Source organism: Hipposideros armiger, unplaced genomic scaffold (assembly GCF_001890085.2).
Source record: "Hipposideros armiger isolate ML-2016 unplaced genomic scaffold, ASM189008v1 scaffold_141, whole genome shotgun sequence".
NCBI classification, from domain to species: Eukaryota; Metazoa; Chordata; class Mammalia; order Chiroptera; family Hipposideridae; genus Hipposideros; species Hipposideros armiger.
In genome coordinates this window covers 2,842,844-2,854,758 of record NW_017731491.1, presented here as the reverse complement: position 1 = coordinate 2,854,758, position 11,915 = coordinate 2,842,844, and the positions used below count along the sequence as shown (strand labels likewise).

Sequence of the window (11,915 nt, the reverse complement as noted above, 5' to 3'; positions counted from 1 at the left end):
TAGGGGCAACACTTCCTGAGTGCCCACTCGGTCAGGCACTGCCCAGCACTGGGAACAAAGATGATCTGGCCCTGGCAGTGAAGACCCGGTGTCATCTGAACACTATCACTGTATCTTGAGGGTAGGCAGAAACCCCTCCCTGCACTCAAAGGCTGAAGTCAGTCCCCCCAGCTCAGCTGGAGCCTGCAAGAGCGAGGCCTGTGATCAGGGAAACGGAAAAAAAGAACCTCAGGTAGGAACCCAGGAGCTTCCACGCACCGGCTCTGCTCTGTGAGAGACTTGACTTCCAGAGTGGGAGGGTTCCCTGAGATGGTCTTTAAAGCACCCTCTTCGTACTTCCTGCTCCTCCTATCCACAATTACCTTTAGCAAAACCATCATTTTGGCTTTGGGGTTCTCTGTGGTCCTAGAAGTCCAGCCAGAGGCCTAGGGGAGGGTCAACACTTTTGGGTAGGAGTGTGTGACGGAACCGGGCCACTTCCAGGCTAGTTCATCAGGGACCTTTTGTGACCTTTCAGGTGGAGTCACAGCAGAGGGAATTCTGAGGACTCCAAGCCACAGGATCAGCTTGGGGATTTATAATGTTCCCTTGAGAGGCTTATAAGGTTCCCTGGCCCCAGAGCTCCCTGTGTCAACTGGTTTCCTTGACTGTGCAGCTCAGAGAGAGTTGACAATAGGCCCTAAGACTCAGAAAGCCAGTGTCCTCTAGACCAGACCGTATGCGGGTGACAGGAGCCCTCTACCTGAGACCTTGGAAAATGGGAGGCAGAGGCCTTGTGGGGTGGGGGAAGGCAGATGAGAACCTGCTATTCTAGTCGGGCCCCTTCCATGCCTGAGCAGCTTTGACCCCTCCTGATGCCCCCCCCCTCCCCCCGGCCCAGGCCTAAGTCTAAAGCATTCAAAGGCAGCACTCAGTGGACAAGAACCAAGGCTAAAGGGTCAAGGTCCTTTCCCACTGGCTGGAGGGGCCAGGAAGCTCCTGCAGGTTCCCAGTCATGCTCCAACTTGTCACTGTAGCTGTTCAGGAGGGCAGGCAGGCTGGGGACGCGGTGGGACAGGGACCTACACTAATCCAGGGGCTGTAAAGGCCACTGGTCAGTCTGAGATGGGACTGTTGGCTCTGGGGTGAGGACCCCCGCCCCAAGGGCTCTCTCTGAGTACCTGGGGTCTGGCTATCACCCCCGACCCTGACCAGCCCATCGCCGAAGTCCCTCTCTCCTGGAAACTTCGGGTCTCTCTTTTTGCCATCCTTGCCTTGTGGGGTGGACCCTCTTTACACTTCAGTTGTGGAGCTTATAGAATTCTTTAACACACAGTCACTCGCTGTCCAGTGCCAGCCCACAAGCAGCCCCCAGAGCCTCAAGCATTGCCAAATGCTGTGTTTATTGGTCTGTTACAGTGAAGAGTATAGTTTCTGAGCCAAAAAACATACACACTCTGCTCCTCAAAAAAAAACAAAACAAAAAAACAGTCACTAAGGCAGGCACACAATGGCCACGGTGCTTGGTGGAGGCCAAGGACTCATGGACAACAAGGGCTGGCAATGGGGTGGGCTGGCCCCCAAACAGGTCGTGCAGTGCCCGAGGCGGCAGGTGGGAGGGGTAGGGTGCAGAGCTGGGGAGGCTGTGCTGGATGCAGAAGGGCTGCTGGGCCCTTTTTCATGTTTCTCAAATGCAGGAAGTCTCTAGACCTTAGTGACTGCTGGGCAGGCCTCAGCCCCTGTGGCAGAGTGGCCGGCCTCCTGGCCCCAGAGCAAGGCCTAGCCTGCCTGTGTTGGGTGGTGGGGACAGAGATGATAGAGCAAGCAGCGTGCCTAGGCCTGGGGTCAGGAGAGGGGCCCTTTCTAGCACCCCACATGAGTGAGGCTCTTCCAGGGGGGCTTTCTGGGTCCCTAAGTCTCTCAGCATCCTGAGAAGCATGTGGAAGCCTTGCATCTCACCAGGGACAAACAAGGGAGGTCCAGGATCCCCGCCCAGCCTCAGGGAGTCAGCAAATGCCTGGGACGGATGATGGGCTGCCCCCAAGCTCCAGGACCACCTCCAAGAGGGCTGTGACAGGACTTCCTCCCTAAAGAATCAATCTGGGATTCCTCTTGAGAGGAAGTGCTCCCACCACATTCCAGATCCTCTGGCTGCCAAAGCATCATTTATAGTTTTCAGGGATGCATCTAATGCATAAAGCAAGAGCGGGGTGGCAACAGTGAGACTCTACAGATACGTGTGGGTGCACTGCATGAGCTGGGGGAGTGCGTGGGGTTACCTCAGGTGGCCAAAGGCAGTGGCAGTGCTGCTGAGGTGGGCGACTCCACCCAGGGCCCAACTTCTGACTGCCCCACAGCCTCAGAGGAGGGCCCGGAGGCGGCCCAGTTCTCCTGAGCCCAGGAAACGTGCCCAAACTGGCCGTGAGGTTGGTGTGCCCACATTCATAAGGCCTGCAAAGGGACTCTCAGAAGAAATACAGCACAGAGTCCCCTTGCCCCACACGACACTCGCCAGATGGGGCCCAGGCAACTACAGCCTGATAACTTCTGCAGGACCCCAGGCTGACCCAGGAAAGTCTGTGGGGAGCAGTCTAGGCTGCAGGTGGCAGTGGGCTATTCTCAGGTTTTTGCAAGGGGAGCAGAGTAGGTGTTCCCCAAGGCAGCTGCTCCCTGAGGCCGACGACCCTTCCCATCCTGGCCCTGACCTGAGGGCACCCTGGCCCCTGACTCGCCAGAATTTCCCAGAGTCGGATCCCAGGCTCACAAGCACTTTGTTAGGAACACAGTTAGGGGCAGGAAGGGTGGGCTGGGGGTTGAGGCAGTCTCCGCCTGACCGCCCCTGCACCTCCTCTCCCTGTGGGGGCCCAGGGACTGGGAGCCCAGGCTCTGGCTGGCTGCTGCCTCCTGGCCACAGCCCTCATTTGTTCTCAATGAGCATCTGCACCTTGTGGACGAGGTCCCGGGCAATCCGCAGGATCTCCTGGGCATCGTGACGCTCAGCCCGTTCTGGGGGAAACATGGATAACTGTGGGGATGCCAGAGCAAGGGCAGTTCTGGGAGGAGCCCTCTGGTTGCCCACCCTGCTCCATTTCTACCTGCTGGACTCCTGACATCTGCTTAGAGGGAAGGCACCCGGTATTTCTGAGCCCTTCCAACCCCTGCTGCGCGGCATCTGGCCGCTGGCAGCCGCGCTCCAGCCCTCTCCCATCTCCTCGAGGCCCCTATGCCCCTGCTGGGGGCAGCCAGGATGGCTGGACCAGCTCCTACCATTGAAGAACTTGATGATGTCGGTGAAGTCCATGTTGTTGTCACGGATAATCTCACGGTAGGCCTCCACCAGGGCCAGGGCAATGAATAGGACAAAGTGCTCTGATGAGATGTGCCGGGCCGCCCAGATCACCTCCCACACAGCAAACACATCCTCATACAGCAGTTCTGGGGACAGCAAGGGGCTAAGGCTGAGCATGGCTGCCCAGGGGCCCTTAATGGAGCCATATGTGGAGACCGAGCTCCAGGGCCAAAGTCCTGGGGTTCTCTCCACTACACACAGCCCAGTCCGAAAGAGGGTTTCCATGCCCCAGGCCAAGACCCTGTCCTTCTCCTTGGTAACTTCTGCACACCAGCCTCCTGCAGACTCCACACCACACTGTCTTCAGCTAGAAAGGCTCTACTTTTGTAGACCTTGGTGCTCAGGAGATTTGGTTTGAAAACAGTTCCGAAAACCATTGCCTGAGGGTGATTTTCCACCCTGGCTGCACTTTGGAGCTTTTAAAATCTCCATGCCCATGCAGCCAGAGTAGTGGGGCTCAGGGCTCTGAGGTTTCTAAAAAGCTCCCCAGGTGGTTCCAAAGTGCAACTAGGGTTGGAACCAGACTTTGGGGAAGAGGGATCTCCCAGTGGCCCTGATCCCAGGCCCACCATCCAATCTGTCTCTTACCTCTCTTAAAGTCCAGCAGAAACCAGCGGTAACAGAAGTAGAAGTGGGTGTAGTCTCCATTCTGATGCATCAGTTCAAAGAGCTCTGAGTCCAAGATCTTGTGTGAGTGGAGAAAGGGAGAAGGGCTGAGAGGCTGCCTCTCCTGGCTGCCCCCATCCTCCACCAGCCCTCCTGCTGCACGGCCTCTGGCACCTAAGAGCTGCGCTCCAGCCCTCTCCTGTCTCCTGGAGGCTGCTCTCTGCTGCCCCACCTGCTGTCTGTCTGGGTTATACTCTTTTTGGAGTTATACCATTTTCTGGGTATTTTGATTGCATCCTAGATTGCCCTACTCACCAGGACATTCATGAACACGGGCATTCACATATTGACATTCCTCCTCAATTTATAATATTGAAAACAATGTGTTTTTCAGAAACAAACTCATAGATACAGAGAACAAACTGATGGCTGCCGGATGGGATGGGGGTTAGGGGGCTGGGTGACAAAGGGGAAGAGATTAAGAAGTACAAATTGGTAGTTACAAAATAGTCATGCAGATGTAAGGTACAGCAGAGGGAATATAGTCAATAAAGTTGTAGTAACTATATATGAGCCAGGTGGGTACTAGATTTATGGGGGATCACCTCGTAAGTTACATAAATGTCTAACCATTATGCTGTACACCTGGAACTAATATAATATTGAATGTCAACCACAATTGGAAAAAGAAAACAATGTGTTTTTAAAATGGAAGAAATTAAGCTTATACATAAAGGACATTTTTAGAATGCTCCCTGGCCTCCCTGTGGACCATGGGTAAGCCCAATGGTGCCTGGTCACGTGCCCCCAGGCAGCTACAGACCTCACCTGGATGAGGGAGCGCATGTTAGCAAAGTAGGTGTCCATGGCGCCCCCGTTGGGGAAGTTCTGGCTCATCCTCTTCATGAGGTGGCTGAAACAGCTGTAGGCCAGCTGATCTGAGGGGAGATGGGAGTGAGGCCACAGGGTAGGAGACCCCAACACTTCACAGGGGGTACCCTGTGGCCCGGAGGACAGGGCTGCCTGACATTCCCACCCTTCTAGACCTAGTGGTCTTCTTTTCCTTTTTCCAGCTTATGTCAGTCCAACCCTGATACCATTTTGGGAACACCTACCCCTTCCCTAGCCCCATCCCTCACCATTGTCAAGGATGACCAGGAGAGGTGCCAGCAGGTCACACATGCCCTGCACGTAGCCCACGTCCAGGTGTTCCCACACGTAGCTGAAATGCCAGAGACAGAGTCACTGTGGATGTGTGCCATCCTCCCCTCCCCTCAGGGATCCCTGGGGAGACAGCCCCTTCTGGTAACCCTAAAGCACTGGGAATACAATGGTGAGCAACCCATAGCCCGTGTCCTCAAGACACGCAGGGGCTCCGGGTAAGAGACAGTGCTGGGGCAGGGGAAGCCCTGGGGTGAGGGAAATCAGATGAGGCTTCCAGAAGTATGGCTGACGCTGAGATCCGAAAGGCCTCTAAGAATGAAGAGGGGTGGGGCAGAGGGCACTGCAAGGAAAAGGTGTTCCAGACAAAGTGTAATTCAGATGCAAGGGAGAGCAGCAGGGCGCCCGGGGGCCTAACGTTTCAGAGCAGGGTCCCTGCCTCCCGCCCTGAACCCTGCGCTGGACCGGCACCTGCACATGATGTCTCTGAGCCTCTCGAGGTTGGGGGATGAGAAGTACCAGTAGTTGCGGTCACATCGCTGCACGTCCTTGTCTATGCGGTGCAGGTTTAAGGCCACAGTGTCCAGGAGTTCTATCTGAAAGAGTGGAGGACCCTGAGCTGGGGGCCGGAGGTGGTGCCCACATAAAGGAATGCAGCAAAGAAAGGGAGCCAGGGGACTCAGAGAACTGAAGCCTCTGGGGATGCGGAGAGAGGGGCCCAGGGCCTCCTCCAGGACAGTCAGGGCACCCCCACCTTCCACCCGCGAGCCTGCCCCCAGGCCTCGGGACAGCAGGAAGGCTCTGGGGCCCGCTGAGAACGGTGCCTGGGGAATGGCCACATACAGTGTAGGCAGCAGCGCACACAGCCGCAAGCTCTTCCCCTGCCTCCAGCTCGCTGGCCTGCGGGGCCTTCTCCTGGCTGGGATCTTGGGCCTCGGAGAAAGCGTGGACTGCAGGCACCGGCCCGTCAGAGCTTTCCTCCCCAATGCCGTCCTCCTCCTCGAAGCCCACATTTGGCCCCTCATCTATGCTTGACTGGATGCCCGACGCCATGGAGTAATTGCGAGAGGAAGGCAGTCCCGAGTCCGGAGAGTCAAACTCCACTGACTGCTGCTGTTCCACCATGGCGGTGCCAGGGGGCTCTGTTCCTGGTTCCTGTTCAGGCTCTGGTCTGGAATCTTCAGTGCCCAGGGGCCTTGGAGGCTCCAGGTCATCCACAGAGATAAACACCTGGTGGGAGTGAACAGATGTTGGGGCTCATGCCTGCATTCCAGCACCTTCCCTCAGTTCATCACCGTCTCCTTCCTGGGGTCAGAATGAGAGGGATGGAGAATTCTCTTCACGCCCCCTACTCCCACCCCATGGCCTCCAACACGGCCTCCGCTGGGCACCAAGCCTCCCCTTCTGACCCAGGTAACCAGGTGGAGAGAAATCAGGCTCCAAGCAAACATGAAGATACCATCTCCAGCCCTATCCAGTCCCCTCCTCCGGCTTCTTCCTGGGGCAGTAGGAAAAGTGGGAAGTACTCCAGGCTTCCTGGGGCTGCTCCAGGGCAGAAGGGGAGCTGGAGGCCGGGACAGTCAGTGCCACTCCATGGCCAGTGTGAGCTGTGTCACTCTACAAACAGCTGAAGTCATGAGGCTGCCTCAGGTCAGGGGAGCTTCCTTAGTGTCTTGGTGTCTTAGCTGCTGGGGCAGCCTGGGGGACAGCAGGCTGGAGGCATTAGGAAAAACAAGCTCTCCCTTACTTTCAGGACTGAAATGTTCAGCAGAACAAGGCAGGAAACTTCTCTAGCAAGTACCTAACCAGTTATATTAGCTTCAGACAAGCTGAGGAAAAGTAAGAAGTAAAAGGAAACACAAGCTGCTGATTGGAAATAGTCTACCACCATGGACAAGTCACAGGGAAAAGAAGAGACATGCACATTGTTGTTGTTTTTTGTTTTTTTTCCTATTTGGACTATCTAGGTAAAGGGATGCTAAGAGGAGTTTCCACCTTGGGCAAGAAGCATGAATGAAGTGTTGCTGGGTTCCAGTATCTGGTAAGGCCATGGTGCTTAGGCAGTCCAGAGCCTCAGAACCGTGCCAGCAAGGAAGGCTACTGCTGCCCATAAGCTAAGCAGCTGGGGCACTGGTCCAGACCCGGGATTTGCAAAACCCAAAGCCAGAGAGAAAGAGAGTATGTTCATGAATAGGGATTAAGAACAAAACACTTGAAAGGAGAGTGTGCCTTCGTAGTTATATTCCTTTAAGTCTTGCTCCAGCTTGAGTTTTCTGTTAACATTAGTAAGGATTTAGTAAAGTAAGGAGAATACAAATTATCTAAAGAGGCAATTTTAAAGAAAAAACATTAACGTTAGTAAAAGAGTGTCCTTAAAACTGAGACTTCTTATCACTTCTGGTTGGGCCTAGCAGCCATAGTTTGGGACTTGTTCACTGAAAGGCAGGGGTGATGCCACAAAAACTAGGCAGGTTCTGAACTGGCTTTGCAGAGTCGATTCTGTAAGATGGTGAAAAACACCATGGTGGAGATCTTGCCAGTAGACACCAACGGGACCACTCTAAGTTCTCCCCTCGTCTCTGGCCAACAGCTCTCAGTGAAGGATAGCAGAGCTAAGAGGGGACACTGAGGCCCAGATAGGGGAAGACAAGTCCCTCATCTTGTTAGCCGCGGACCCGGGACTAGAACCCAGGGCTGCCTATTCCTAGCCTTGAGGTGTCTCTACAGGAAGGAAGGCTTCCCTAAATGCACAGCAATTCATCTTTCCCCACTAGTCCATTAAAACGGAACACAATGCACTATCTCACTTTATTCCTGCAATACCAAGAGACGTGGGCAGCAGCGGGGACAGTCGTCCCATTTTTCAGTGGAAGAAAATGAGACACAGACACATTAAGCCATTCTCCCAGGACCCCACTGCCCGTCAGTACTAGAGGTCGGGCTGGTGCTCAGGACTCCTGCGTGTAAAACACTGGTGGCTCCCGCCCTGGCCTCACCAGGTCCCGTCTGACTCACGTCATTGCTGATGGTGGAATCCCGGTGGATGAGGTGCTGCACGTGGCTGTCGATGCTGCTGCCCGAGGAGAACTTGGTGAGTGTGGCTGGGTGAGCCTCCCGCTCCCGCTGCCTCACCACCAGCTCGCAGGCCTTCCACTCCGTCAACACCTGCTGGTATCTCGCTGCCACCACTGTGTCCACCTGTACTTGGACCACACCATGACCATGGGGAGGGGTGCTCTAAGTCCTCCTCTGCAGGGGCTGGGATAGCTGGAGACTGGGCTTGGGCACAGGGGTGAGGACAGGGGTGCCGCTCAGCTACCATCTTCCTCTGCCACGTTTCTTTCTGGCTGGAAAGGGGCTGAGCCTTCCAAGGCCACCTCCCTGGGGTCCCTTGGCCCGGCTCCCCATCTCCCTATCCCCATGGGAATGGGCTCCCCTTACTTGCTCCATCTCCTTCTTGCTCATGCCAAACTTGTAGTGGCCAAGCAGAAAGGGCCAGACGTCCTTGCGGATCTCGTGCTCCACGCCTCCATAGTAAACTTGCCGCAGCAGCTCCAGCTCCTTGTAGTTCTGAGGGACCCAGGGAGTGAAGGCTGTGCAGCCCCCACAGTCACTGTGGCCCCGCTGGGTGACCCCATCCCATGAAGAGCTGGGGCTGGGGACAGTGACCCAGTCACTCTGCTGAAGCCCAGGCAGATCCTGCTTTGGGGTCGTCACATCCTCCCTGCCCCAGGTTTGAGCTGGATGAGATTCATTTCAACACCACCCTCCTTCCATGGCAGAAACGGAGCCCAGAGAGATGCAGAGATTTGCCCAACACTGCAGAGTAATGTGGAAGCAGAACAGACTCCCCATCCAGTCCGCTTCCCAGGGAAACCCACAGCCCCAGCCATGAGGTTCTACCATGACCCGGGCGGCTCCAACGACATCAGCCTGGCCTGTCAACCCCAGCCCCTACTGTGTTTTACCTGAATGCCCATTTGGTCTGTGAAACCTGGTCCCAGAGCGGACTGCTCTGCACTCACCCCCCACCGCCCGCCCCAGCCCCTTGACCTGACCTCTGGCTCTGACACCCCAGAGTGTGTACCTTTTCGTCCTTCTGATACTTGCTCCACACATCCTTCGTGAGGCCCCCTGAAGCCCCTGGGGGCTGGGCGGGTGGGATGATGTTGTGATGCACCAGCGCCGACAGGTGGGTCCGCACAGTGTACAGGTGGCGGCAGTACGCCAGCCCTGGGGTGGGGAGGGAGCCAGGCAGCCATGACCGCAGTGTCTCCCCCTGCCCTCACCGCCCCCCACGGCCCCACCTCGCCCCACACTCACAGCCGTAGAAGGCCCGGGACACGATCTGCCTCCGCATGCTTTCACACAGTAGCCGGAGGGGCAACCTGCGGAATCGACCTGACTCAGAGGGCTACGGCTCCTCTGGTGGGAGGAGAATGAGGGACTTTCTGGGTGGTGTGGGGGTTGGGGGGCAGCTAAGGCGCTCAGGGTGGTGCAGGGAGCAGGATGTCATTGGACACAGCCTGGCAGCATGTCATTGGGCTCCCCGTTGCTGCCAGCCACCCTGGGTAGAGCTGCTGGGGGACCCAGCCTGGCCTCCAACCACACAGGGGACCTTGGGCAACTAGCTTCACTTCATGTTAGTGAATTCCGGTTTCCTCATGTGAAAAATGGAGAGAACCATCTCAGGGTTATCAGGTAACAAATGAAGTAACAGGTAAAAGTGAGCAGCAGCAAAAGCATCAAGTGCCAGGACATGATCCTCACACAAACACCATCCCCATGCCATTCCTGGCACATGGCAGATGCCCGGTTATCTGGTGTGTGTTCCCAGACATAAAGCCTGACAGGAGATCTATGTCCACACTAGGAAGGGGAGCTCACAAGTATTGAGCACTTACTGCATAGCTCTGGGTCCTCACATGGGTTATATACCTCATTTAATCCTCACAAGAACCTTAGGAAGCAGGTGGTATGGTCCCCATTTCACAGATGAGGAAACTGAGGCTCAGAAATGTAGAGGCTCATAGAGACTCAGTAACTTGCCAAAGTCACATGCATAGCAGAAGTGAAATTTGAGCCCAGGTCTGCCCAACTTGAGGCCACTCTGTCAGGCAAGTGACACAGGGCAGACTGACACATGCAAATGGATGGACACCTTCACAGGGAGCTGGTGTCCTGGATGTTGCTCACTCACCGGTCAGGGACACAGCTGCAGTGGCTGGGAGTTACATATGGAGAGCTGCTGGTGGAGCAGGAGAGGCAGGACGAGCTCTGGTTGCAGAGGGGCTGCGGGTGCCAGGCTGGCAGGCCGGGCCCAAAGCCCTGCATCTCAATCATGTCTCCAGTATCTGAGGGCAAAAAGGGGACCATGGTCGGGGCCTGGCAGGCTTCCACCCCCAGGCACCCTGCAGCATGCCCACCTCTGTGCCCAGAGCTGCAGCAAGAAGTCACCCGTTGGTGGAGAACCACAGTGGTGGTGCCTGCCTGGTCCAGGGTCCAGAGATGGCAATGGTGGAGAGAGAGAGAGTGCCTGACAGTTCCCAGCCTCGTAATAAAATACTTTGACTAAGTCATGGTTGATTGTGTCTTTTCTCTCCATCTTGCTATCAGCAATAGAATAAACACACGCTATTCTAGAGGAAGGGGAAAGAGAAGGAACAACAAAAGCTTGAGCTCCCTAAAACGCCACCGGCTAGCTTGGCCTTCAAGGATTCAGCCTGGTCCTCTTGGGTAAATGCTGAGATGCACAGGAAGGTGCCTGGAGTGGAATGCTGCAAACTTCAAACCTTCCTATGCTAGCAGTCTTCACTGATCAAAGCTTCTGAAGACCATTGAGTGTTCTAGACCTAGTGGCCAGTGGATCCTACCACTGTTCCCTGCCCAGGCCAGGTGCCCCTGCTGCCAGCTCCTGTGGGTCCTTTCTGAGTTCTCTATCCTTGCCTAGCCTGACTGCACTCAGCACAGTGGCCTCCTACAAACAAACAGATGAGCTGGCAGGAAGGGCATTCCCAGGGCTGCCAGGCCACTGCAGGGATGAGGGTGGTGGCTGGGCACACAGTTCCACCATCCAGAAGAATGTCCCCAGGCGCAGCCTCAGAAGACAGCTCCTTGGACATGTCTACACCACCAGTAGATGGAGCCTTCTCAGCCAATCCAGCTAGTCTGAATGAGAACTCAAGACGCTTGAGAGCTTCTAGAGCCCAGGTCGGGCAGGGCAGTGCTCATAGGGGATTCTGGAAGGCCCAGTGAGCCACAAAGATGAAGCGAAGTGAGGGCAGGAAGTGAAAGGACCAGGAGATGATGCCAGGAGGAGGGAGAGAGCAGAGAAGAGTGAAGAACAGGGAAACAGAGCGCTGTATGTGTGTGATGAAGACTTCCTTCAAGCAGTATTTCTTTCTGCAAATGGTGGCCTGAGCCCTGGCCTGCTGAGCCTGGAGCAGACCTAGGCCTGGTTTCTGTGGGAGCCATACTCCAGCTCTGGCTGTGCCTCGATGGGAAGGGCTGAGCGGAGCCCCCTCCAGTCCCCTCAGGGGCTGCCCTGTCTTGACGCTGCCTTCCCAGGCCCACAGCTGGGATTTTTGTAGAGATCTGGCCCTTCAGCTCCACCAGGAGGCAAATTAAGGGAACATACTTGGTGTGGAGGGGCTGCGGCTCTGGGAGTGAGGGATTGCAAGCCATGCCCAAGACTGTGGGAAGAAGAGGTGGGGGGACAAATGCAGGTGGGGTGGGACAGGTGAGCCCAGCTCATAGCCTTGCAGCAGGCAGGATGCCAGTCGTGCGAGGAGCCGGGGCAGGAGCAGGCCCAGCCAGGCAG

At 55.9% G+C, this 11,915-nt stretch overlaps 1 protein-coding gene across 2 annotated transcripts in view; it reads right to left on the bottom strand.

Annotated features, from left to right (window-relative positions):
• Positions 1 to 1,363: 1,363 nt before the first annotated feature.
• SGSM2 (small G protein signaling modulator 2) overlaps positions 1,364 to 11,915 on the bottom strand; it is a 33,447-nt gene continuing 22,895 nt past the window's right edge. For both annotated transcript variants that reach the window (XM_019650542.1, XM_019650543.1), the window contains 12 exons: positions 10,296 to 10,449; positions 9,419 to 9,483; positions 9,183 to 9,328; positions 8,537 to 8,665; positions 8,111 to 8,293; positions 5,939 to 6,325; positions 5,567 to 5,691; positions 5,074 to 5,156; positions 4,763 to 4,872; positions 3,917 to 4,013; positions 3,247 to 3,414; positions 1,364 to 2,985 (listed from right to left, as the gene is read on the bottom strand). In XM_019650542.1, the coding sequence (XP_019506087.1) occupies positions 2,897 to 2,985; positions 3,247 to 3,414; positions 3,917 to 4,013; positions 4,763 to 4,872; positions 5,074 to 5,156; positions 5,567 to 5,691; positions 5,939 to 6,325; positions 8,111 to 8,293; positions 8,537 to 8,665; positions 9,183 to 9,328; positions 9,419 to 9,483; positions 10,296 to 10,449 (1,736 nt within the window). In that variant the 3' untranslated portion in view covers positions 1,364 to 2,896. The remainder of the gene's footprint in view (positions 2,986 to 3,246; positions 3,415 to 3,916; positions 4,014 to 4,762; positions 4,873 to 5,073; positions 5,157 to 5,566; positions 5,692 to 5,938; positions 6,326 to 8,110; positions 8,294 to 8,536; positions 8,666 to 9,182; positions 9,329 to 9,418; positions 9,484 to 10,295; positions 10,450 to 11,915) is intronic.